The following is a 27,578-nucleotide window of genomic DNA, read 5'->3' as shown; positions in this document are numbered from 1 at the left end:
TCCTGTGGGTCTGATGTGCCAGGCCATCTAATCCACACAGTCCAATAAACTCGGTTGTCCCTCTCCTCCGCCTGGCTGGAGGCAAGGCCCCTCTAGTCCTGGTCATAGTACTCGTTACCCACTTCTTGTAAATAGGAATCAGAAGTCCCTTCAAGAGGATCAGAGGTGAGATCAGCCCTTCTATTCTTTCTGGGGAACTGCCCACTGGAAAGTGGAGCGATGATTTTTCTGGAGGAACCTGAACCCCCTTTTATAATTGTTTTTCCCTGCAGCTCGCGTACTCGTGCCTCTAGGGTCGAGGTAGGTTTTCCATCCCACCTCCTCATGTCCTCTCCGTAGTCACGCAATTGAAACCACAGGGTGGCTCGTGGTGTGTATCCTCTGTATCTTCTCTCTTGAACAGAAGAGCACTTACTCCTAATGGCTGAGACACTGGTCCGTACGGGTGGAGGGTAGGGCATATCCTCTTTGAATTGCCGGAACTCCCGGGACAGTTTCTCTATAGCAGAGACGCAGGCCCGTAGGGAGGAAGAGAGACTTTCTTCGTATTGCCGGAGTTGGCCAGCCAATTCATCCACCGTTGGTCTCTCTCCGTCCTTCCAGGCCATTACTGCTAATGAGTTGGCATATGATGATGGTGCACTCCGTACAAACTTCCGCCACATAGGTCGCGTGCAATTGACTTCATCTGGATCTTTGGATGATTGTCCATTGTCCAAGTCACCATAAATCACCTCCAGCACAGCTAGCTCCCTCAGGTACTGGATACCTTTCTCCATGGTGGTCCACTTGCCTGGGTGACATAGAACATCTTCCTTGAAGGGATACCTTTCCTTCACACCCGACAGGAGTCGTCTCCAGAGGCTGAGGACTCGTGCACCTTTTCCAATTGCTTTGTCAATGCCCCCTTCCCTAGAAAGGGACCCCAGCTGCTTGGCTTCCCTACCCTCTAATTCCAGGCTACTGGCCCCATTATCCCAGCATCGGAGCAGCCAGGTGACAATGTGCTCACCTGGACGACGGCTGAAATCCTTTCGCATATCTCGCAATTCACTCAGGGATAGAGATCGGGTAGTCACCGTCTCTTTTATGAGTTCTTCCTCTTCCTCCTCTTCAAGCGATGACTCGCTCTCTTCCCTCTTCTGTGCTTGTGATGTCCCTGCTTCAGAGCACTCTGCCTCCTCACTCTCTTCCTCTGGCTCCTTCTTAGCAGAATCTTCCTCCTCCCTTACTAAACGAGCTGACTTCCGCTTCCAAGATTTCTTCTTTTGTATAGGGGCAACTGATACTGGGATGGGCTGGTTCTCTGGTTCAGCTGCAACAGTCTGAGTAGCTACAGTGCCTGCCACAGGGGTTGGAGTAGTCACAGTGCCTGTGACATTGTCATCAGATCCAGAGACCCACTCCCCCCTTTGAATAGTGTTAAATAGAGCTCGGTAGGCATGGGCCAGGCCCCAGCACATTGCAATGATTTGTGTCTCCTTGGAGCTGCCAGGCTGACAGCATACTTCTTCCAGATATTCTGCTAGTTTATCAGGGTTCTGGACTTGTTCGGGAGTGAAGTTCCAGAACACCGGAGGTGCCCACCGCCCCAGGCATTTGCCCATGCTGTTCCACACACCCTGCCTTTCATAACTATCCAGCCTTGGGGTAGATCTCCGGGTGATATTCTTAAATTGCTTGCCAACCTTAGACAAAACCGAAACAATGTTCCCCAGAAGTAGCAATAGAGGCATTTTAACTACCCAAGGGTGTTCAAAATACTGAAAAATTATTGTGATGATGGAGGAAACGTTATGATAGAGGGTAGCAAAGGTACCATTCTGCATTTCCTCCATAAAAAGCCTTTCAGAGGCAGAAGTATAATTGCTAATCGTCTCCACAAGATAGTAGCCAAAATACAGTAACGGCTTTAGTACAGAGCTCAGATGATACCACATTAAGCTCAAGGTCAGTGCTCTAAAAACAAAACTCACAGGCGAGACCTTACTCATCATCGCAGAGTGCAGCAGCCCGCAGAAACCAACACCGATCCTTAACATGTACAGCAAAGACGAGAGCATGATGCAAATCAAATAAACTGATATTGTGACCTGCAACCGTTATTATCTCAAGCCTCGGGCCCCACGTTGGGCGCCAAACTTCTTCACAGAAGCTAGTGTGAGACTGTGTTTTGGATTTGGGATGAGAAACTGTTGATAATGTGCTGATGTTTTGGGTTGTTGCTGAGCAGTCAAGGACAGTCCATCTTCTTGTGCTGGCTTGCCAGCAAGGAGGCTGGGGGTGCACGGGAAGCTGGGAGGGGACACAGCTGGGACAGCTGACCCAGACTGGCCAAAGAGATATTCCCTACCATACGACATCATGCCCAGTACATAAACTGGAGTTGGCCGGGGGACGGAAATCGCTGCTCGGGGACGGGCTGTCAATCACCGGGTGGTGAGCAATTGCTGTATTGGGCATCACTTGTTCTTGTACATTCCTTTGTTGGTATTATTATCATTGTTGTTTCCTTCTTTCTTTCTGTCCTATTAAACTGTGTTTATCTCAACCCACGAGTTTTTTCCCAATTCTCTCCCCCGTCCCACTGTGGGAGGGGGAGTGAGTGAGTGGCTGCGTGGTGCTTAGTTGTCGGCTGGGTCTAAACCACGACATAGGCCTTTCTACTGAAAAGCTGTATGCTTGTATTTGTGCCCAAAGTTGAAATTCTGTTTTGTTGGAAGTATGAATACAGTTTCTTTACCTGCTTTGGAGTTGCAAGAATTTAAAAAACCACCCTCAAAAAAAACCAAAGCCCAACCTTTGTCACGAATATAGACCGTGTTTGGATAGGACTGAGAAACAATAAAAAATTACATATGAATGCTGGAACGTGGCAGACTAATTAGGGATGGCTCTACTACAAGCTGCCTCATGTAGTGGTTTTACTTGTGCCAGACTTTACGATCAGTGTATTTTAAAATGAAAAAATGCTTCTATATACATTAAATGATGTTGTTAATAGTAAGAAAAAAGCAGCATATAGTCCTTCACTTTAAAATATTCTCACAGTTGCATCTTACATAAGTAGTTTTGTGTTGCATTTTTAGATATTTTTTTATTTGTGTTTGTGTGCTCTCCTCTCTCTGTTGTGGTTTAACCCGGCAGGTAGCTAAAACTACCACACAGCCATTCACTCACCCTCCCTCGTCCAGCGGGATGGGGGAGAGAATATGAAAAGAAAAGGTGTAGAACTCATGGGTTGAGGTAAAGACAGTTTAATAGGACAGAGGGAAAAAAATGATAAAAGGATATACAAAACAAGTGACACTCAGCACAATTGTTCACTACCCGCTGACCGATGCCCAGTTAGTTCCCGAGCCGCGGCCCCTCCCTGGCCAACTCCCCCAGTTTATATACCGAGCATGACGTCGTATGGTATGGAATATCCCTTTGGCTAGTTTGGGTCAGCTGTCCTGGCTGTGCCCCCTCCCAGCTTCCTGTGCAACCCCTGCCTTCTCGCTGATTGGCCAGAGCATGGGAAGCTGAAAAGTCCTTGACTGCTTAGTAACAACTAAAACATCAGTATGTTATCAACATTATTTTCATCCCAAATCCAAAACACAGCGCTATACCAGCTATTAGGAAGAAAATTAAATCTATCACAGCCGAAACCAGGACAGTAGCCACCCCTTATTCTATACCATCTGTTACGTTAAGAAGCAGAGCAATTTGGCAGAAACTAAACCCCCTTGCTTTCCAGTCGATCCTCAGATATCAGAGGGACTGGGGGCGGCTGAGCTTAGGTTCTGAGTGATGCCCAAAGTCAGCGTTAGTAGTCCGGTCGCGCCCAACACCTTTGTTGGACTATCACGGGTCCGGATGCACTACTAACATCACACTACCTGCTCAGCCGGACACCTCCTGAACTAACACGGCCGCACTCAGAGGTACGGTCGCGTTCAGGGACCACACACGGCTGAGTCAATCAATAGTGCGATTTATTGAACACACGGCTGAGTCAATCAATAGTGTGATTTATTGAAGCAACAGATATACAGGTTCTTTGGATTGCCGGTGATAAATTCACTACCTATAAAGCACGTGCAAATGCTAAAACTACGAGTGACACTACTTGGCTATAAACGCGTTAAAAGATGTAAAGTGACTCTATATAGAGATTTCCAAGTTTCCCGGGGAGGCACTTGGTATGACCAAGGGTTCGAATCTTACCCAACGGCGTCCCGATGGGGGGGAAGAGAGGCTCAGCCCGTCGACTGATCCCAGAAGTTAGAGTAGTACACGACGATGGTATCTTCCCTAACATCCAGCTCTTAAAACATTATTTTATAGTGTTTTACTTTGCAGGTGGAGCTTGAGTGACTCTAGTCATACATACCTTTATCAGGATTGGTGCAGAATTCTCTCGCTTCGCGTTTAAAGGTACAGACTAGGAAAAATTCAGTGCGCACACTCATTGAGGAGGGGTCGCACCTTGGGGGGGTGGTAACTTTTGAGAGGGGTGTGCGTTTTAGTACTATAATGATATTATAATTAGCAAAGTTCACTCTAAGTACAGCACTTCTTCAAAGTTGGCAGGTCCTTGGCCCAGGACATTGTAAGCGCAGCTTATCAATGTACATCCTGTGCATCCCTAAACTCCCCTGTTCACAGAGCGTGGCCGCGAGGTCTCCACTCCGCTCCACCCTCCATGTAATCTCTCCCAGAGTCAGCACACCAGGCGCCCCTGATGTTGCCAACATCCAAGGCCGTTCAGGGAGTCTCCATGTCACAGACCCGTTGTACATGAGTGCTACGTTCCACCTGGTTTCAAGGCTGTTCTCAGAGGGTAAATTTCCAAAGTACCCCTCAGCGATTACTCCACACCATCTACGCTATGCCCGGTTTCTACACTTCCCATACATTCCAATTAAGCACTACCACTTTTCCTGTCTTTTGACATATACACACAGATATCATTCCCTTAGTTTATGGGCCATCCCTCTAAAATGTCTGCTGAGTTCATTTAGTCCATGACTTTGGGCTCCATCTGACATAACAGTCTCTCAGGGCAGGAGAGATGATGTGTGGTGTTGGATTGTTGCATGCTGAGGCCAGTTCTGGTTCTATCACTGCTGCTCTTTGTTCATTTTCATTAATCTGGGTGGTTCTTACTATAATACTGTTAATATGGCATATAGTGACCATAGTAATGATGACATATCGTATTATGTAGCAACTAACATCATATAATTCAAATAATTGGCTATTCTCCCCCCAAAATCAAATTTCCTTGAGGTACACATCGGAATTCCCCATCCTCCCACATCACCCACCAAGTGCACCCAGCTCCTTGAGCAGAAGCAATCCCATGAATGAGTTTGCCCTTGCCCAAGGCAGGAATAACCCAGACTGTCTTCCCCAGCATATTTTTTAAGTGTACCACAGGGAATTTATCCCCTTCTACAGTACATAAGAGTTTTGATTGGGCAGGGCCAGCTCGATTGGCAGATTGGCTAGTGTTGATTAACCAGGTGGCTTCTGCTAAATGTTTATCCTAATATTTGAATGTCCCATCACCCATTGCTCTCAGTGTAGTCTTTAACAGTCCATTGTATCGTTCAATTTTTCCAGAAGCTGGTGCATGATAGGGGATATGATATACCCACTCAATGCCATGCTCTTTGGCCCAGGCCTCTATGAGGTTGTTTCGGAAATGAGTCCCATTGTCCGACTCAATTCTTTCAGGGGTGCCATGTTGCCATAAGACTTGCTTTTCAAGGCCCAGGATAGTGTTCCAGGCGGTGACATGGGGCACAGGGTATGTTTCCAGCCATCCGGTGGTTGCTTCCACCATGGTAAGCACATAGTGCTTGCCTTGGCGAGTTTGTGGAAGTGCGATATAGTCAGTCTGCCAGGTCTCCCCATATTTACTTTAGTGTACATTACTGTCGGCACTCCCACAGAGCATTTGCCCTCATCTATGAATCAGTATAGAGATGAATTACTGTCTGTTTCTCTCGTTCAGCAATATCTAGAGATTTTGATATTAGAGATATCTAAAAGACGCCGAAGAGGGTCTTTGCTCACAAGCTAGCGGGACTTATTGACAGGGCTTTAAACTAGAACCGAAGCGGGAGGGGGATAATATCAGGCTCACCCACGACAAGTTGTAGGATGACAAGGTTAGAGGGACAGGGTGCTAGCAAGGCCCCTGAGCCTGTTGCACCAGAGAAAGACTTCAGAGGAACTGAAGGAGGTTCCTCTAAGAGGGTGACACGACCGAAAGCCCAGCTGAAGTGCCTCTACACCAGTGCACACAGCATGGGCAACAAACAGGAGGATCTGGAAGCCACCATGCTGCTAGAAAGCTATGACCTGGTTGCCATTACTGAAACTTGGTGGGACGAATCTCATGACTGGAGTGTGGCTATTGATGGCTACAGGCTGTTCAGAAGGGACAGGCGAGGAAGGAAGGGTGAAGGCGTTGCCCTCTACATCAAGAAATGGATAGAGTGTGAAGAGCTGTCTCTAAGGAATAGCCACTCAGGGACCGAGGCAACAAAGGCAACCTTTGGTTGGTGTCTACTACAGGCCACCCAATCAAGGGGAGTGTACTGATGAAGCCGCCTCACTCCAGCTACAGGAGGCATCGCGCTCACAGGCTCTCGTCCTGCTGGGGGACTGCAACCACCCCGACATCTGCTGGAAAAGTAGCACGGCAAGCTGTAGGCAATCCAGGAGACTCCTGGAGTGCATGCAGGATAACTTCTTAGGCCAGGTAATAGACAGCCCTACCAGATGGGATGCCATACTGGACCTGTTGGTCACCAAAGCAAGTGAGCTAATTGATAACGTCAAGATTGGAGGCAGCCTGGGCTGCAGTGATCATGCACTGGTGGAGTTCACAGTCCTGAGGGATACGGGGCAGGCAAAGAGTCAAGTCAGGACTCAGAACTTTAGGAAAGCAAACTTTCAACTCTTCAGGGAATTAGTCAATAGGACCCCCTGGGAAACTGACCTCAGGGACAAGGGAGCAGAACAGAGCTGGCAGATCTTTAAGGATGCTTTCCATAGAGTGCAAGAGCTCTCTATCCACAGGTGTAAGAAATCAGGAAAGGAAGGCAAGAAACCAGCATGGCTGAGTGGAGACCTGCTGGTCCAACTAAAGGGCAAGAAGGAAATGCACAGGCAGTGGAAAAAGGGACAGGTATCTTGGGATGAGTAGAGGGATGCTGCCTGGTTGTGTAGGGATGAGGTCAGGAAGGCCAAGGTGCAGCTGTAGCTGAAGCACATCAAGGGATGCAAAGACTAAAAATAAGGGCTTCTACAGGTATGTCAGCCACAAGATGAAGGTCAAAGAACACGTACCACCCTTGATGAGCAAGACTGGCAAACTGTTAACAACGGATGAGGTGATGGCTAAGGTACTCAGTGACTTCTTTGCCTCAGCCTCCACTGGCAGTCTCTCTTCCCACACCTCTCGAGGGGATGGCCTGTGAGATGGGGACTGGAGGAGCAAAGTCCTTCCCACTGTAAGAGAAGATGAGGTTCAAGACCACCTGAGGAACTTGAACCTACATAAGTCTGTGGGACCTGACGAGATGCATCCCAGAGTCCTGAGGGAATTGGCTGATGTACTTGCCAAGCCACTCTCCATGATATTTGAAGAGTTGTGGCATTCAGGTGAAGTCCCTGGAGACTGGAAAAAGGGAAACATTGGACCTATTTTTAAAAAAAGGTAGTATGGAGGACCCTGGGAACTACCGACCTGTCAGCCTCACCTCTGTGCCTGGAAAGATCATGGAACAGATCCTACTAGAAGCTGTGCTAAGGAACATGGAGGCCGGGGAGGTGATTTGAGACAGCCAGCATGGCTTCTCCAAGGACAAGTCCTGCCTGACCAACCTAGTGGCCTTCTATGATGGAGTGACTACATCAGTGGAGAAGGGAAGAGTAACGGACGTTATCTATCTGGATTTCTGTAAGGACTTGGAAACATCCTGCTCTCTAAATTGGAGAGATATGGATTTGATGGGTGGACTGTTGGGTGGATGAGGAATTGGTTGGATGGTTGCACCTGGAGGGTAGTGGTAAATGGCTCAATGTCCAGATGGAGACTGGTGATGAGTGGTGTCCCTCAGGGGTCCATATTGGGACCAGTACTCTTTAATATCTTCATCAGTAACATAGACATTGAGATTGAGTGCACCCTCAGCAAGTTTGCAGACAACACCAATCTGAGTGGTGTGGTTGACACACCTGAGGGATAGGATGCCATCCAGAGGGACCTGGACAAGCTCGAGGAATGGTCCCGTGTGAACCTCATGAGGTTCAACAAGGCCAAGTGCAGGGTCCTTGCAGCTGGGTCAGGGCAACCCCCATTTATCCATACAGGCTGGGGGATGAAGGCAATGAGAGCAGCCCTGCCGAGAAGGACTTGGGAGTCCTGGTAGATGTAAAGCTGGACGTGAGCTGGCAATGTGCACTCGCAGCCCAGAAGGCCAACCGTATCCTGGGCTACATCCAAAGCAGCATGGCCAGCAGGTTGAGGGAGGTGCTTCTGCCCCTCTACTCTGCTCTGGTGAGACCCCACCTGGAGTACTGAGTCCAGCTCTGGAGCCCTCAGCACAGGAAAGGCATGGACCTGTTGGAGAGGGTCCAGAGGAGGGCCACAAAAATGATCAGAGGGATGGAACACCTCTCCTATGAGGACAGGATGAGAGAGTTGGGGTTGTTCAGCCTGGAGAAGAGAAGGCTCCGGGGAGACCTGATTGCAGCCTGTCAGTACTTAAAGGGGGCCTATAAGAAAGATGGGGACAGACTTTTTAGCAGGACCTGTAGCGATAGGACAAGGGGTAATGGTTTTAAACTGAAAGAGAGTAGATTTTGACTAGATATAAGGAAGAAATTTTTCACAATGAGGTGGTGAAATGCTGGAACAGGTTGCCTAGGGAGGGGGTAGATGCCCCATCTGTGGAATCATTGAAGGTCAGGTTGGATGGGGCTCTGAGCAAACTGATCTTCTTGAAAATGTCCCTGCTCATTGCAGGGGGGTAGGACTAGATGACCTTTAACGGTCCCTTCTAACCTAAAGGATCAATGATTCTGTGATCTAAAGCCAGCTGTATGGCTTTCACCTCTGCAAACTGACTTGATTCACCTTCTCTTTCAGCAGCTTCTGCGACTTGTCGTATGGGACTCCATTCAACAGCCTTCCACCTCTATTATTTGCCACTGAACAGGACATATTGATTTTTGTTTCCTGGTAGTTTATTGTACGGTGGGGTCTCTTCAGTACGTCACCACCTCTTCTGGCAATAATCTGAAATCTTTGCCTTCTGGCCAGTCCATGATCGCTTCCAAGATCCCTGGGTGACTGGGGTTTCCTATTCGAGCTCGCTGTGTGATAAGTGCAACCCACTTACTCCACGTAGCATCAGTTGCATGATGTGTGGAGGGGACCCTCCCTTTGAACATCCAGCCCAGCACCGGCAGTCGGGATGCCAGGAGGAGCTGTGTTTCTGTACCAACCACTTCTGAGGCAGCTCGAAACCCTTCATATGCTGCCAATATCTCTTTTTCAGCAGGAGGATAGCGGGCCTTGGATCCTCTCTATCCCCAACTCCAAAAGCCTAGAGGGTTGATCTCGGGTCTCCCTTGGTGCTTTCAGCCAGAGACTCCAGGTAGGGCCATACTCCCTGGCTGCTGTGTAGAGCACATTTTTAACATCTTGTCCTGCCCGGACTGGCCCGAGGGCTACAGCATGAACTATCTCCTGTTTAATTTGTTCGAAGGCTTGTCGTTGCTCAGGATCCCATTTGAAAATGTTCTTCTTCTGGGTCACTTGATAGAGAGGGCTTACAATCAGACTGTAACTTGGAATATGCATTCTCCAGAAACCCACAACGCCTAAGAAAGCTTGTGTTTCCTTTTTGCTAGTTGGTGGAGACATAGCTGTTATTTTGTTGATCACATCCATTGGGATCTGACAACATCCATCTTGCCATTTTATACCTAAAAACTGGATCTCCTGTTCAGGTCCCTTGACCTTACTTTGTTTTATGGCAAAGCCAGCTTTCAGAAGGATTTGGATTATTTTCTTCCCTTTCTCAAAAACTTCTTCTGCTGCATTGCTCCATACGATGATGTCATCAATGTACTGCAGGTGCTCTGGAGCTTCACCCTGTTCCAGTGCAGTTTGTATCAGCCCATGGCAAATGGTAGGGCTGTGTTTCCACCCCTGGGGAAGTCGATTCCAGGTGTACGGGACACCCCTCCAAGTGAAAGCAAACTGTGGTCTGCACTCTGCCCCCAAAGGGATTGAGAAAAACGCGTTAGCAATATCAGTTGTGGCATATGACTTGTCTGCCTTTGATTCCAGTTTGTATTGGAGTTCTACCATGTCCAGCACGGCAGCACTCAGCGGTGGCGTTACTTCATTCAGGCCACAATAGTCTACTGTTAGTGTACACTCACCATTGGACTTTCGCACTGGCTGTATGGGGCTGTTAAAGGGTGAGTGAGTCTTGCTGATCACTCCTTGGCTCTCCAGCCAAAAAATCAGCTTATGGATGGGGATCAGGGAATCTCGATTGGTGCGATTTTGCCGTCGGTGCACTGTTGTGGTTCTGATCGGCACCTGCTGATCTGCAACCCTCAGCAGCTCCACAACAGAAGGGTCCTCTGGGAGACCGGGCAAGGTGGACAGCTGTTTAATTTCTTCCATCTCCAAGGCAGCTATACCAAAAGCTCACCGGTACCCTTTTGGGTCCTTGAAATACCCTCTCCTGAGGTAGTCTATGCCCAGGATGCACAGAGCCTCTGGGCCAGTCACAATGGGGTGCTTCTGCCACTCCTTCCCAGTTAGGCTCACTTCGGCCTCCAGTACAGTCAGCTGTTGGGATTCCCCTGTCACTCCAGAAATGCAGATGGGTTCTGCCCCTATAGGGCTTGATGGCATTAGGGTACACTGTGCACCGGAGCCTTATACTCCTGTGGATCTGACGTGCCAAGACATCGAATCCACACAGTCCAATAAGCTTGGTTGTCCCTTTCCTCCACCTGGCTGGAGGCAGGGCCCCTCTAGTCCTGGTCATAGTATTCGTGACTTACTTCTTGTAAATACGAATCAGAAGAGTCTTTATTAAGATCAGTAGTCAGACCAGCTCTTCTCCTCTGTCTGGGAAACTGCTCACTGGAGACTGGAGTGGCAATTTTCCTGGAGGAACCCCCTTTTGTGGTCATTTTTCCTTGCAACTCACATACACGGGCCTCCAAGGTTGAGGTAGATTTTCCATCCCACTTCCTTATGTCCTCTCCTTGGTCACACAGGTAAAACCACATGGTGGCCTCAGGTGTTTACTATTTCTATCCTCTCTCATGAGCAGAAGAACACACTCCTAACTGCTGAGATACTGGTCCGTACAGGTGGGGAGTAGGATATTTCCTCTTTGAGTTGCTGTAACTCCCTGAAGAGTTTTTCAGACTTTTCGAATAGTTTTTCCACAGCCATGGTGCAGGCCCGTAGGGAGGGGGAGAGATTTTCACGGAATCATTAAGGTTGGAAAGGACCTCTAAGATCAAGTCCCACCATCAACCAAACACCACCATGCCCCCTAAACAATGTCCCAAAGTGCCATGTCCACATGTTTTTTGAATACTTCCAGAGATGGTGACTCCACCACCTCCTTGGGCAGCCTGTTCCAATGCTTGACCACTCCTCAGTGAAGAAATTTCTCCTAATATCCAATCTAAACCTCCCCTGGTGCAGCTTCAGGCCATTTCCTCTCATCCTATCTCCTGTTACTTGGGAGAAGAGACCAACACCCACCTCGCCACAACCCCCTTTCAGGTAGTTGTAGAGAGCGATAAGGTCTCCCCTCAGCCGCCTCTTCTCCAGACTAAACAACCCCAGTTCCCCCAGCTGCTCCTCATAAGACCTGTGCTCCAGACCCCTCACCAGCTTTGTTGCTCTTCTTTGGACATGCTCAAGCACCTCAGCATCCTTCTTGTAGTGAAGGGCCCAAAAGTGAACACAGTTTTCGAGGCGCGGCCTCACCAGTGCCGAGTGCAGGGGCACGATCACTTCCCTCCTCCTGCTGGCCACACTATTCCTGATACAGGCCAGGACGCTGTTGGCCTTCTTGGCCACCTGGGCACACTGCCAGCTCATATTCAGCCGGCTGTCAACCAGCACCCCCAGGTCCTTTTCCGCCCGGCAGCTCTCCAGCCACTCTTCCCCAAGCCTGTAGCGTTGCATGGAGTTGTTGTGACCCAAGTGCAGGACCCGGCACTTGGCCTTATTAAACCTCATACAGTTGACCTCTGCCCATTGATCCAGCCTGTTCAGATCCCTCTGCAGAGCCCTCCTACCCTCCAGCAGATCAACACTCCCACCCAACTTGGTGTCGTCTGGCTAACTTACTAAGGGAGCACTTGATCCCCTCATCCAGGTCATCAATAAAGATATTGAACAAGACCCGCCCCAGAACCGAGCCCTGAAGAACACCACTTGTGACTTGATGCCAGCTGGATTTAACGCCGTTCACCACAACTCTCTGGGCTCGGCCATCCAGCCAGTTCTTTACCCAGCGAAGAGTAAACCCGTCTAAGCCACGAGCCGCCAGTTTCTCCAGGAGAATGCTGTGGGAGACGCTGTCAAAGGCTTTACTAAAGTCCAGGTAGACAACATCCACAGCCTTCCCCTCATCTACTAGCTGGGTCACCCGGTTATGGAAGGAAATCAGGTTGGTCAATGGAGCGGGAGCACAGGTAGTGTTTTCGTCAATCCCTTCAGTGACGGGGAAGAACGCTGAAAGGAACAGGAAAGCACACCTGATCAACACGTGGCTCAGGGGCTGGTGCCGTCGTCAGAATTTTGGGTTTTTTGACCACGGGGCGGTTTACACGACACTGGGCCTCCTCGCAGCTGATGGAGTGCAACTGACGCCGAGAGGCAAAAGGATTCTTGCTCATGAGCTGGCAGGCCTCATTGAGAGGGCTTTAAACTAGATTTGGAGGGGGGAGGGGCTAAAACCAGGCTCACTAGAGTTGAACCTAGGGGTAGGTTCAACGTGCCAGAGTTGAAATCGATAGCCCGGCTCAGGTGCATCTACACCAATGCACGCAGCATGGGCACCAAACAGGAGGAGCTGGAAGCCATTGTGCAGCGCGACAGCTATGACATAGTTGCCATCACAGAAACATGGTGGGATGCTTCTCATGACTGGAGTGCTGCAATGGATGGCTATAAGCTCTTCCGAAGGGATAGGCAGGGAAGGAGAGGCGGTGGGGTGGCTCTGTATGTTAGGGAGTGTTTTGATTGCATAGAAATCGAAGATTGTGAAGACCAAGTAGAGTGCTTGTGGGTAAGGATGAGGGGGAAGGCCAATGAGGCAGACATCCTGCTGGGAGTCTGTTACAGGCCACCCAACCAGGATGAAGAGACGGATGAGACATTCTATAAGCGACTGGCAGAGGTCTCGCATTCACTGTCCCTTGTTCTTGTGGGGGACTTCAACGTACCGGACATCTGCTGGAAGTATAACACGGCAGAGAGGAAACAGTCTAGGAGGTTCCTGGAGTGTGTGGACGATAACTTCCTGATGCAGCTGGTGAGTGAGCCCACCAGGGGAGGTGCCTTGCTGGACCTGCTGTTTACAAACAGAGAAGGACTGGTGGGAGATGTGGTGGTCGGAGGCCGTCTTGGGCTTAGCGACCACGACATGATAGAATTCTCGGTTGTGAGGGAAGTAAGGAGAGGGGTCAGCAAAACTGCTATCATGGACTTCCGGAGGGCAGACTTTGGCCTGTTCAGGTCACTGGTTGAGAGAGTCCCTTGGGAGACAGTCCTGAAGGACAAAGGGGTCCAGGAAGGCTGGACAGCCTTCAAGAAGGAAATCTTAAAGGCACAGGAGCAGGCGGTCCCCATGTGCCATAAGAAGAGCTGGCGGGGAAGGCGACCGGCCTGGCTGAACAGGGAGATTTTGCTGGGACTCAGGGAAAAGAGAAGAGTTTATCACCTCTGGAAGAAGGGCCAGGCAACTCACGAAGAGTACAAGGATCTCGTTAGGTCAAGCAGGGACAAAATTGGAAAGGCAAAAGCCCAGCTAGAGCTCAGTTTGGCCACAGTCGTAAAGGATAGTAAAAAATGTTTTTACAAATATATTAACAACAAAAAGAGAGGCAAGGAGAATCTCCATCACCTACTGGATATGTCAGGGAACATTGTCTCCAAGGACGAGGACAAGGCTGAGGTACTTAATGCCTTCTTTGCCTCAGTCTTTATTAGCCAGTCCAGGTATCCGCAGGGTATTCAGCCCCCTGAGCTGGAAGACGGGGATGGAGAGCACAATGTACTCCTCATAATCCAGGAGGAAGCAGTCAAGGACATGCTAAGCCACCTGGACACCCACAAGTCTATGGGGCCTGATGGGATCCACCCGAGAGTACTGAGAGAGCTGGCGGAGGAGCTTGCCAAGCCACTCTCCATCATTTATCAGCAGTCCTGGTTAACAGGGGAGGTCCCAGAAGACTGGAGGCTTGCCAATGTGACGCCCGTCTACAAGAAAGGCCGGAAGGAGGATCCTGGGAACTACAGGCCTGTCAGCCTGACCTCTGTTCCAGGGAAGATTATGGAGCGGTTGGTCTTGAGAGTGCTCACGGGGCATATGAAGGGCAACCAAGGGATCAGGCCCAGCCAGCATGGGTTCATGAAAGGCAGGTCCTGCTTGACCAACCTGATCTCCTTCTATGACCAGGTGACCCGCCTAGTGGATGAGGGAAAGGCTGTGGACGTTGTCTACCTGGACTTTAGTAAAGCCTTTGACAGCGTCTCCCACAGCATTCTCCTGGAGAAACTGGCGGCTCGTGGCTTAGACGGGTTTACTCTTCGCTGGGTGAGGAACTGGCTGGATGGCTGAGCCCAGAGAGTTGTGGTGAACGGCGTTAAATCCGGCTGGCGGCCGGTCACGAGTGGTGTTCCCCAGGGCTCGGTTCTGGGGCTGGTCTTATTCAATATCTTTATTGATGATCTGGATGAGGGAATTGAGTGCTCCCTCAGTAAGTTTGCAGATGACACCAAGCTGAGTGGGAGTGTTGATCTGCTGGAGGGTAGGAGGGCTCTGCAGAGGGATCTGGACAGGCTGGATCGATGGGCAGAGGTCAACTGTATGAGGTTTAATAAGGCCAAGTGCCGGGTCCTGCACTTGGGTCACAACAACCCCATGCAATGCTACAGGCTTGGGGAGGAGTGGCTGGAGAGCAGCCCGGGGGAAAGGGACCTGGGGGTGCTGGTTGACAGCCGGCTGAATATGAGCCGGCAGTGTGCCCAGGTGGCCAAGAAGGCCAACAGCGTCCTGGCCTGTATCAGGAATAGTGTGGCCAGCAGGAGGAGGGAAGTGATTGTGCCCCTGTACTCGGCACTGGTGAGGCCGCACCTTGAATCCTGTGTTCAGTTTTGGGCCCCTCACTATAAGAAGGATGTTGAGGTGCTGGAGCGTGTCCAGAGAAGGGCAACGAAGATGGTGAGGGGTCTGGAGCACAAGTCTTATGAGGAGCGGCTGAGGGAACTGGGGTTGTTTAGTCTGGAGAAGAGGAGGCTGAGAGGAGACCTTATCACTCTCTACAACTACCTGAAAGGGGGTTGTGGTGAGGTGGGTGTTGGTCTCTTCTCCCAAGTAACTAGTGATAGGACGAGAGGAAATGGCCTCAAGTTGCGCCAGGGGAGGTTTAGATTGGATATTAGGAAAAATTTCTTCACTGAGAGGACGGTCAGGCATTGGAACAGGCTGCCCAGGGAGGTGGTGGAGTCGCCATCTCTGGAAGTGTTCAAAAAACGTGTGGATGTGGCGCTTCAGGACATGGTTTAGGGGACATGGTGGTGCTGGATGAATGGTTGGACTTGATGATCTTAAAGGTCCTTTCCAACCTAGTGATTCTGTGATTCTGTGATTCTGGTCAAGGAGGACTTGCCTTTCATGAACCCATGCTGGCTGGGCCTGATCCCTTGGTTGTCCTGCACATGTCCTGTGAGCACTCTCAGGATGAACCTGTCCATAACCTTCCCCGACAACAAGGTCAGCCTGATAGGCCTGTAGTTCCCCGGATCCTCCTTCCGGCCCTTCTTGTAGATGGGCGTCACATTGGGAAGCCTCCAGTCATCTGGGACCTCCCCTGTTAACCAGGACTGCTGATAAATGATGGAGAGTGGCTTGGCAAGCTCCTTTGCCAGCTCCCTCAGTACTCTTGGGTGGATCCCATCAGGCCCCATAAACTTGTGGGTGTCCAGGTGGCGTAGCAGGTCCTTAACTGTTTCCTCCTGGATTATGAGGAGTTTATTGTGCTCTCCATCCCCATCTTCCTGCTCAGGGGGCTGAATACCCTGCGGATACCTGGTCTGGCTATTAAAGACTGAGGCAAAGAAGGCATTAAGTACCTCAGCCTTATCCTCATCCTTGGTGACAATGTTCCCCCCCATATCCAGTGAGGGATGGAGATTCTCCTTGCCTCTCTTTTTGTTGTTTATATATTTCTAGAAGCATTTTTTGTTATCCTTTGCGACCATGGCCATATTGACTTCTAGCTGGTCTTTTGACTTTCTAATTTTGTCTCTGCTTGACCTAACAAGATCCTTGTAGTCTTCTTGAGTTGCCTTCTCCTTCTTCCAAAGGTCATAAAATCTTATCTTTTCCTTTAGTCCCAGCAAAATCTCCCTGTTCAACCAGGCCGGTTGTATTCCCTACCAGCTTGTCTTGTGGCACATGGGGACTGCCTGCTCCTGCGCCTTTAAGATTTCCTTCTTGAAGACTGTTCAGCATTCCTGGACCCTTTTGCCCTTCAGGACAGTCTCCTATGGGACTCTCTCAACCAATGTCCTGAATAGGCTGAAGCCTGCCGTCTGGAAGTCCATGGTAGCAGTTTTGCTGACCCCTCTCCTTACTTCACCAAGAATCAGGAATCCTATCATGTCATGGTTGCTAAGCCCAAGACGGCCTCCGAGCACCACATCTCCCACCAGTCCTTCTCTGTTTGTAAACAGCAGGTCAAGCAAGGCACCTCCCCTGGTAGGCTCACTTACCAGCTGTATCCGGAAGTTATCTTCCACACACTCCAGAAACCTCCCAGATTGTTTCCTCTCTGCCGTGTTATACTTCCAGCAGATGTCCGGTAAATTGAAGTCCCCTACAAGAACAAGGGCTAGCAATTGTGAGACCTCTGCCAGTCGCTTATAGAATGCTTCATTCTGCCAGGCAGCAAGAGGGCAGGGTATCCCCTGCTGCTTGTGGAGCAGGGGATTTTCTTCGTATATCTGGAGTTGGCCAGCTAATTCATCCATCTGTCTTTGTCTTTCCAGGTCTTTACTGCCAATGACTTGGCATATAATGGTGCTGGGCTCCATACAAACTTCTTCCACATGGATCGTGTGGACTGAACTTCATCTGGGTCTGTGTTGTCTGGGCTGTTATAAATCATCTGCAGCACAGCCATCCTGGTTTTGGCTGGGATAGACTGTATTCTTCCTGACAGCTGATATAGCGCTGTGTTTTGGATTTGGGATGAAAAAATGTTGATAACGTTCTGATGTTTTCAGTTGTTGCTAAGCTATCAAGGACTGTCCAGCTTCCCATGCTCCGGCCTGCCAGCGAGAAGGCGGGGGGTGCACAGGAAGTTGGGAGGGGACACAGCCAGGACAGCTGACCCAAACTAACCAGAGGGATATTCCATACCATACGATGTCATGCTCAGTATATAAACTGGGGGAGTTGGCCAGGGAGGGGCCGCGGCTCAGGAACTAACTGGGCATCGGTCAGTGGGTGGTGAGCAGTTGTACTGAGCGTCACTTGTTTTGTATATCCTTTTATCATTTTTTTTCCCCTGTCCTATTAAACTGTCTTTACCTCAGCCCACGAGTTCTACCCCTTTTCTTTTCATATTCTCTCCCCCATCCCGCTGGACGACGGAGGGCGAGTGAACAGCTGTGTGGTTGTTTTAGCTACCTGCCGGGTTAAACCACAGCAATGGCTAATTCCCTCAGGTGCTGGATGCCTTTCTCCATGGTGGTCCTGTTGCCTGGGTGACATAGAACATCTTCCGTGAAGGGATACCTTTTCTTCACGTCAGACAGGAGTCGCTTCCAGAGGCTGAGGGCTTGTGTCTTTTTTCCAGTTGCCTTGTCAATGCCCTTTCCATAGACAGGGACCCCAGCTGCTTGGCATCCCTACCCTCTAATTCAGGCTACTGCCCCCGTTATGCCAGCATCGGAGCAGCCAGGTGACAATGTGCTTGCCTGGACAACGGCTGAAGTCTTTTCGCATGTCTTGCAGGTCACTCAGGGATAGGGATGGCGTGGTTATCTCTGGTTCTGCCTCTTCCTCCTCTGGTTCTCGTGATGGCACTTCTTCATCATCCTTTACTAAATGAGCTGACTTTCATGTCCATTTCTTCTTGTGTATAGGGGCAACTGATACCGGTACAGGTTGGTTCTTTGTTTCATCTGCAGTGTCTGTCGCCAGGGTTTGAGTAGCCACAGTGCCTGTTGCTGGGGTTTGATTGGCCACAGTGGATGTTGTGGGAGTTGGAGTAGCCGCAGTACCTGTTGCAGTGGTTGGAGTAGCCACAGTGCCTGTCGCAGGCACTGGAGTAGCCGCAGTGCCCATCACCGCGGGCTGGAGTAGCCACAGTGCATGTTGCTTGGGTTGGAGGATAGGATATCCAAAATTCTCAGGAGGTGTTGTAACTAGCCTGGAAGAGAAGGGAAAGGTGAAGGAACATGTCTCCCCCGTAGAATTGGTCTCTGAGGAGAAAAGTTAAAATGTGTAATTATTAATAGTTTCCAAGAGATGGGTCGAAAATACAGAGATGATGGCAATGCTGAGTACAGGTTCCAGATTAGTCTCACGACCAGCTACTTTATCATATCATAAGCCAGGACACTGTCTCTTCACCTTCCATCCTCACCTAGGATTTTTGAGGACTGACACAGGAAAACTTGGCTACCATAGCTGTGAACTCCATGGCTATACACATTTTGATTTTTTTCCAGTTGCAGTTTACAACGTAATTTCCTGCTTTTGTAATTGTTACTTTGGGGTTGATTACAGTGTTCATCTGACTTTTTTTCATTGTTTCTTACTTTTGCTTTCCGATAGCTATGTTCAATGTTAAATTCAAGTTTAAGGTTTTTTTTAAATTGAATTTGCGTGGCAAGGTTTTGGTAATGGTGGGGCTGCAGGGCTGGCTTCTGTGAGAAGCTGCTAGAAGCTTCCCTATGTCTGATAGAGCCAGTGCTGGCCGTCTCCAAGACACACCCACTGCTGGCCAAGACTGAGCCAATCATCGATGGTGGTAGTGCCTATGTGATAACATATTTAAGAAGGGGAAAAAAAACCACAAATGATATGCAACAATTGCAGCCGGAGAGAGAAGTGAGAATATGTGAAACAACTCTGCAGACACCAAGGTCAGTGAAGAAGGAGGAGGAGGAGGTGCTCTAGGCGCCGAAGCAGAGATTCCCCTGCAGCCCATGGTGAAGACCATGGTGAGGCAGGCTGTCCCCCTGCAGCCCATGGAGGACCCTGCGCTGGAGCAGGTGGATGCCCAAGGGAGGCTGTGACCATGTGGGTGGCCCACACTGGAGCAAGCTCCTGGCAGGACCCGTGGACCTGTGGAGAGAGGAGCCCACACTGGAGCAGGTTTGCTGGTAGGACTTGTGACCCTGCGGGGGACCCACGCTGGAGCAATTTGTGAAGAACGGCAGCCTCTGGGAAGGACTCACGTTGGAGACGTTTGTGGAGGGCAGTCTCCCGTGGGAGGGACCCCACACAAGCAGGGGAAGAGTGTGAGGACTCCTCCCCCTGAGGAGGAAGGAGCGGCAGAGATGACGTGTGATGAATTGACCGTCACCCCATCCCCCTGTTCTGCTTGAGGGGAGGAGATATGGAAAATTTGGAGTGAAGTTGAGCCTGGGAAGAAGGGAGGGGTGAGGGGAAGGTGTTTTAAGATTTGGTTTTAGTTCTCAATGTCTCTACTCTGATTTGTTTGGCAATAAATTAAACTAATTTCCGCAAGTCGAGTCTGTTTTGCCCATGACAGTAATTGATGAATGATCTCTCCCTGTCCTTGTCTTGACCCACAAGCCTTTTGTTATACTTTCTCTCCCCTGTCCAGCTGAGAAGGGGAGTGACAGAGCAGCTTTGGTGGGTGCCTGGCATCTAGCCGAGGTCAGCCCACCAGAAGGAATATGGTGGAAAAATGACACAACTTGCCACAGAACTATTTTTGTTAAATGTATTGCAAACTTTTATGGACATGTTTTAACTGTTAAAAGAAAATTGTTTTTAAAGTAAAACAACATAAGCATCGATAGATCCTGGAGTGTGAGCTTAAGTACTCAGAATTTTTTCAACTTTCCCATTACTTTGAGACCAGATGAAGCCTAAGCCTCTTATCCAATAAGAAAAGGAGCAATGTTTTTTTTTGTGAAGTCTTCTGAGATCTTTGTTTGAAAGACGCTATCAAGATGAGTCCAAAGGAATTTTATCTGTTTTTTTTCACTGAAAGTTTGCATAAGCTACTCAGTTTTCAAATGTTTAGAATAGATTTGCATATTTGAACGTAAAATTATGGATGAATGTTGAAGCAGTGTTACATTTCTTAAGTACTCTTAGCACTTGAAGAGCGTCAGAAACCCTCAGACATCATCATTTGTTATTTGGCAATGAACAGCGGACTTGAAAAAAATTTTACTGCAGAAGTCAGAGAAAATTCCAGACATTCCTAAATCACTACTTGTGAGATGAAAATTTTGAGTAATTAAGGCAACTTTGAATTTCCTAGAATAGAGATGAAAAACAGGAAAAATCTTGGTATTGGTTATAGAATCTTCAATAGGCTTTAATACTTGATACTATTTTTTAGAATGAGTGTAATCTTATACCCATTGCAGAATGAGGAGTATTTAATTACTGGCATTTTGTCACCTACCAGGTTTATTTTAATTTTTCAACTTTTCTAAAATATTTATCTTTGAAAGGCAACACTGTGGACTCATCAGTGATGAAGCACTGCAACAGTGGGAATGCAGAAGCTTTGTATTCCTGGTTTTGACCTGAACATACATTCTTTGTGGTGTAGTTATTCCCTTTGAAAATAGTGTGCTTAGTTGAATTGCATAAAGCAGTTTTTTCACAGAAGGTACTGGTCCTATCTCAACTCGTCCTTAGCTGAACCCATTTTAGTAGAGGTAAGGATGCATCTTAGGAATTGCTCACTTCAGCAGTCCTATTCAGTCAATTATAAATGTATCTAACTGTTAATGTTCTTATGTTCATTCATAACTAACAAGAATACCTTAAAAATTTTGAAATCCTACTTAGGTAAAGCCAGCCTAATTATATACATCAATAAACTTAAAACTGAGATCGGTGTGTGTGTTTGTGGAAAAGGGATACTTAATACACAGAAAAATGTCAGTTTTGCAGGGAAGGGTAGGTTCAATTTTGCCCCGAGGACAGGAATTCAAATTTGCAATAGGTTTGTAGTGTTTGTTTTGCTGATAATTACATCTGGTTGGATTTTTAATAATAAATCTGTTGCATTTTTTAAAATATGTTTCATGAAGGATGTACAGGAATCAACATATTTGAATTAAAATTAGTGTTAAAAATGACTATAGAAATTATCCCATGTCAGGCCATTTTAAACTTCCCGTCACTGCATTTAATTCCTTAGTATATTTTGAGACCTTTTTCCTTAATGTTGAAGTTTTGATTTCCAGTTTGGTTTTTTTCCCAAATATTATAGCTGTCTTGTTCTTATCCTTAAAATTCTAAAATGTGCTTGTGGTTAACTATAATTGATCTTTAGTATTAACATAGATGTGCAGAATCAAATCTGTTAAGAGAAGATAATAATTTATTATCCTAAGTCAGGTTAAGGAGAGTTTAGAATATTAAAACTGAAAGTTGTTTTTCCATTATATAAGGTATTTTAAAATTAATTTTAGACAATAAATTTAATTTTCCTATGCCTCAAGAGAGACTTCTTTTTAGAAGCTTGAAGATGATAATCTCAACATAAAACAGCTGCATTTGAATGAGTTTTACTAGTGACCCCTCTGAAGTGTTTAACTATTTTGGTTCCTAGAAGACCTCACAAGAAGCGGCAAACCTTGGTGGATGAATGATGCATCTGCTTTTCCAACTTCACTTCCAGTCAATGACATGCTAAGTAGTCATAGTCGACAGAAGAGATCAGCAAGCCTTGAACGGTTTGTGGAAACGCTGGTAGTAGCAGACAAAATGATGGTGGGATACCATGGTCGCAAAGACATTGAGCACTACGTTTTGAGTGTAATGAATATTGTAAGTTTCACCCCTCTCTGTGTTCATATCAATATGCATGTTCTGAAATGAAAGCAACTGTAAAGTATTTCTTTATTGGCATGAATAATGCCTTAAAATGTGTATCAGCTTGCAGGAATTAATAGTTGAAATATGGCAAATGTTAGCATCATGGGAAAAATGCAGTACTGTTTCTGTCAGGAAATACGCTGTGATCACTTTTCAACTGTTTGTCTTTGATTTTACATTCATATCATTACATTTAGATTATACAGTTTTATTCTATTTAAGTTGACAGTCTAAATGCTCCTTATGCTGGATGGATTATGAAATAAGGTATAAACGGTTTTGACTGAAAAGTCTGACTGAAGAAGTTTAATTTTTACTGAATGGTCATTTGTTGGTCCAAAAATAACTCTTATTCATGTGATAATGATAATTACCATTATAAAATTACATTGAGCAGGAATATAGGTTAATTTTTAACTATTTAGGAAATAAGTAGTGTTTCTTGTCTGACTTTGTGCCTTTTCTTATTTTCTGGAGGTCAGGTTGCCAAACTTTATCATGATTCCAGCCTAGGAAACGTTGTGAATATTATAGTTACACGTTTAATTGTCCTCACTGAAGATCAGGTAAGAGCTGTTGCACTTAAGTTTTATATCCCTGAAATACAAGTTATGCTATTGTGTAATATAGGTTTAATTTAACTGTTGCTTGAAATGGCTGCATCTGAGTACAAAACCTATCTTGTTATCTTTCTCTACTTTAATCAAGATGAAACAGTTCAAAGGAATATTCCTCGTGTATCATCTCAAAGATATCTATTCTTTACTTCAGGAGAATATTAATATACCTTCAGGGATGTCAGTTTTATTTTTAGATCTGTATTTTGATATGCTGATTTTTTTTAATTGACATAATTAAAGTTGGAGCAGAAAGAATGCTTGTTCATCTGAACTTGGGGTCAGATTTTACAGAAATAAAATTTGGGAAGAAGAGTTTATTCCTAGAAACTACTGCTTCTAATTATAGTCCCATTTTAGTCTTCAAAAGGCTTAACAACTGACCTTAGTAATTTGTTTACTGTATTGCAGCCAAACTTGGAGATAAACCACCATGCAGACAAGTCCCTCGATAGCTTCTGTAAGTGGCAGAAATCCATTCTCTCCCACCAAAGTGATGGAAACACCATTCCAGAAAATGGGATTGCCCACCATGATAATGCGGTTCTTATTACTAGGTATGGTCATTAAAAGTATTGTGTTTATTTTATTTCTGTAGCTTTCTTGATATATATCTCTCTATATATGCTAGTTTTTAAGTAATATAATTGGTAGTTAATCTCAAGAGGAGGAAAAGTAATAGATGGCTTTTCTTAAATATATCATTGAACTATAGATTAAGAATTTGGAAAAGTAAGATCTACAAATTACTTGCTTCTGCTGTTATTTTCACTTCATAATTGCCAGTGCAAAGTATTCCAGTAGAACAGATGGATCCTGTTGAACATTTTATACTTTTATAACTGAAAAGAATTCATAAGATTATGGAAAATAAAAGTGTGGGAAATGTTTTGTTAACCATATATAATGTTTTTATAAGAATTTCAAGACAGAACCTCAACTACTGTAATAATATTTTCCTGCTGAAACAACAGGTTCTTGCAGATTCAGGCAATGTGAGAATCTGCTTTGTAGCTGTTTTGATTTATTATGCTTAGTTAAAATAAGAACTGTCAGTTTTAATAGTTTCAAAGCCTGCATATGTGCACATTTATTTGCTTCTATTCCACCCTTACGGTGATAGATTCAACAAAGCTTGTGCTGTAATCTTGCAGTCCTGGTAAACGTATTGCTATTTGCCCTCTGCAGTTACAGGTAGGCAACTATACTTTATTAGGATATCGGTTTCCCCGTTGTTTAAAGGACAGTATTTATTCTTTTCTATTTTGTTTAAATAGCAGCAGGTGCAACAGCACTAATTTGGATTAGGATCTTTGTATTATAATTTCTGCTCTCCAGGACAAATTCTGTACTGCTCTGTATGTGACCTATTTGTGGAATCATTGTGTTCACTGCAGAAATTTTTAAAATAGTGATTATAATAATTGATCTTTCCTGTAATTTTGCATAAAAGGTGTAATAGTAATGACCACCCATGTATTTTTTGCATTCATATTTTAAATATAATTGTTATGGTTGGTCATTAATACTACATAATAACAATTGGAATGATTAAATGCCAAAGTGATTTAGAGAGCAGTTATAGTCCAAGAAGTTTAAAAAAAAAGTCTCTAATATTTCAGAAAAAATCTGAATGAAATTCAAAATATAGTTACACTCTAAGATCTTGATTTTTTTTTTCTTCTTCCCACAAAGGCCTTCATTTATACTCAAGTTTTTGCATACAAGTAGTTCCTTCACTAGGGCTGCTCACATGAATTTAAATACATCTTTACAGCTGTGCTACACATCAAGCTTTTACTGGCATAATTTAGGCAGTGAGTGAAAAAGTATAATCCATAGGTGGTATGCGTTTGTCAGCCAAAGCTCCCCAGTATGTATGTATAAGCTGCGTTGGCAACACCACATTTTTACGGTTCTGGATGAATAACTTGATGTTTTGTTAGTGTTATTCTGGTACTGCAAAGCACAGTGTATTTTCTTTCACTTTTGTGCTTTAATACATTTTATTACTGAATATTCTGTACTGGCTCCCCTGTTTTGGTAGGATGTTCTCAGCATAGTTATGAACAGTTCTGTGTTCCAGATGAAGGCTTAAGTCAGTGCTAACTTGCAGGCCTTTAGGAGCAAGTTTCCAGAGAACATGAATAATACCTGTTGAAAATTAAGTTTTTCAGCAAGAAGTAGTAAATATTAAGGCCTGACTTTATTCTTCATTATGGGGGCTTAGTAATTATATAAGTATGCTGCAGAGTTTCTTTAGGACTTGTGTATGCTATCTTTTAAAAAGGACATGAGAGTTCTAAAAATAACTTCCAAGTTTACTTCTAAGAAGTTTACACTTCTAAGTATATACCTATATTTTAAATTAACAAAATGTAGTATCAGCAGGCTAGTAATACCTACCTTTATAAAGCACTGCTGGACTTTTAAGTTCAGTTATATATGCTTTCATGATAGAATGTTTGCATTCATTTATTTACTATAATAATTGTAATTTCTAAAAATAATCCCAAATGCTACACTAATCAATTTGAATGGATCAATCAGGCTTTTATTAAAACTGCTAATTATCCTGCTCTTACTAATAAAATGTATCAGCACATGTGAAAATTTGATTTTTCTTTTTCAGGTGTGTGTATGTAGAATAAGTAAAGATAATTTTATATTAATATAAACATGTAAATACATTAATTTTATATAATTCTAAATGACTTACTGAAATGGTAACATGCTTGTTTTCATTCTGTTTTGGATATCAGACTATTTCTGTTGGAGACTATATTTAAGTCTCAGACTTTAATTTTTTTATCCTGTAATTGTCTAAATTGGGTTCTTGGGGGCAAGTGACAGTAAAATACTTAGACAGATTTTATTTATGAAGTTGATTAATAATGTAATGCTGTTTCAACAGTGTCGTCTTTTTTCCATGAAGTGACTTTGACTTTAGATAAATCTAGTGGATCCTTAAAATTCTTTCATATTAAAAAAAAAAGAAGGGATAAAACCTTGTATGATTCTCTTATCTCAAGTCTTTTGATAGATAAAAATTAGTCTTTGTATTTGGTTCCTGTACTCCTGCATCACTAATATGATAATCTCACTTTTTAGCACAATTAATGTCAGGTTCTCCAATTTGTCATTTTAGGACTCAGTGTAAGTTTTGAGAGTCTCTGTATATTCTCCCTTGTGCATCCCACCCCAACTTAGAAGTATTTATTTGCCTTTTTGAAGTGAGTTCTTGCTTGTTTGCTGGGTTTGGGGATTTTTTTGGGTTTTGTGTGTGTGGTATTGTGTTTTTGGTAGCTGCTTTTTTGTTTATTCAGAAACTCTCTAAGAAAGATAGTCTACATAGTTTACCTTAAAAGCACAAAAATTTTCAGGTCCCAATGTATGCTATGATAGTTACTTATTTTTGAAGAACACTTAACCCAGCTTCCCTTCCATTTCAATCAATTGCTTCCTTCTCTTGATCTTAAAGATCATAAAGTAGGGCAATTGTCAAAATGGTATGTCATTTTGGGTTCCTGGCACTTTTAGATCATGAAATTCCTGAGCAGTGCCTTGGTTAACTTGCAAGCATATACATTATGAACAAAACATTCCTTGTCCTGTGCACCTGCACAGAACAGTAAGGGCCAGAGGGTTGCATTCTGGGTTACACTTTGTGGCAAGGGTGAAGAGGATGACAAAACTGAAAAACGTCTTTTTTTAAAAAATTTTTTTCTTCTCTTACACCCTTAGAGTTCTCTAATGCTACTTTTTTTCTGTAGCTCCAGTTGGTTAGTTTTTTGTCCAGGTACTAAATAGCTGCTTTTCCAAATGACATATGTGACTGACTGTACAAACTTTGCAGCAAAAGAGTCTTTTCCCGATGGGAGGGAAGATCCAGAGCTATTCATTTGCCTCCTGGTGTGTCAGTAGGTCAAGTAAAAGGTGTACCAAACAGCCCATAGGGAAGACAGTTTCAGGGGGAAGTTGAGATGTGCATGTGGATCTCCAAAGAGGCAGAAGTTGGTCTTTGAGATACAAATATTTTAAATGGAGAAACGTTTGAAACTTTACTCACTTAAAGAGATAGTACTTCTCAAAAGTCATTGCATGAAATGTCCTTTCCTGTTAGTAGCATCACATATAAAGAGTTTGCTTTATGTTTTTTAAAAAAGAAAACCAAATCCACTACGCTTGACAAAAGCATCAAGATCTCTTTGAGATGCAGCTACAGTGCTTTGTATACGAACATAACTGATGCCAAACCATGCAAAAAAACTTCCTCGAAGCTTTTTTCATAAAACTTTAGTTTTGAGGCTATAAACGGTTTTTTTCCCCTCTTTCGTACACCATTAGAGATACACTTATGTAGATACAGCTTCTGAAATAAATGACTTAAATACCTTGAAATATAGGAATGGTTTACTTTGATTGGAGTCCACTTGAGTTAGTTTTATGAGTGGTTTACTACTTTAGCAACAATCTATTTGGCAGCCCCACTGAACTGATGTACTCTGTTGTTGCAGGAATCTTTATTTGCTTGAATCTTTATTATGCTCAGGTCCATAAGATGTTTTTA

The 27,578-nt window shown here is 45.4% G+C and overlaps 1 protein-coding gene across 1 annotated transcript in view; it reads left to right on the top strand.

Moving 5' to 3' along the window:
* LOC309415268 (A disintegrin and metalloproteinase with thrombospondin motifs 6-like) overlaps positions 1-27,578 on the top strand; it is a gene marked incomplete at both ends in the record, with an annotated part of 195,173 nt that overhangs the window by 17,543 nt on the left and 150,052 nt on the right. Inside the window, 3 exons of the mRNA XM_082012736.1 lie at positions 22,129-22,343; positions 22,874-22,957; positions 23,420-23,565. Of these exons, the coding sequence (XP_081868862.1) occupies positions 22,129-22,343; positions 22,874-22,957; positions 23,420-23,565 (445 nt within the window). The remainder of the gene's footprint in view (positions 1-22,128; positions 22,344-22,873; positions 22,958-23,419; positions 23,566-27,578) is intronic.

Source organism: Phaethon aethereus (assembly GCF_964289735.1).
Source record: "Phaethon aethereus genome assembly, chromosome: W".
Lineage (NCBI taxonomy): Eukaryota > Metazoa > Chordata > Aves > Phaethontiformes > Phaethontidae > Phaethon > Phaethon aethereus.
This window is presented reverse-complemented; position numbering and strand designations above follow the sequence as displayed.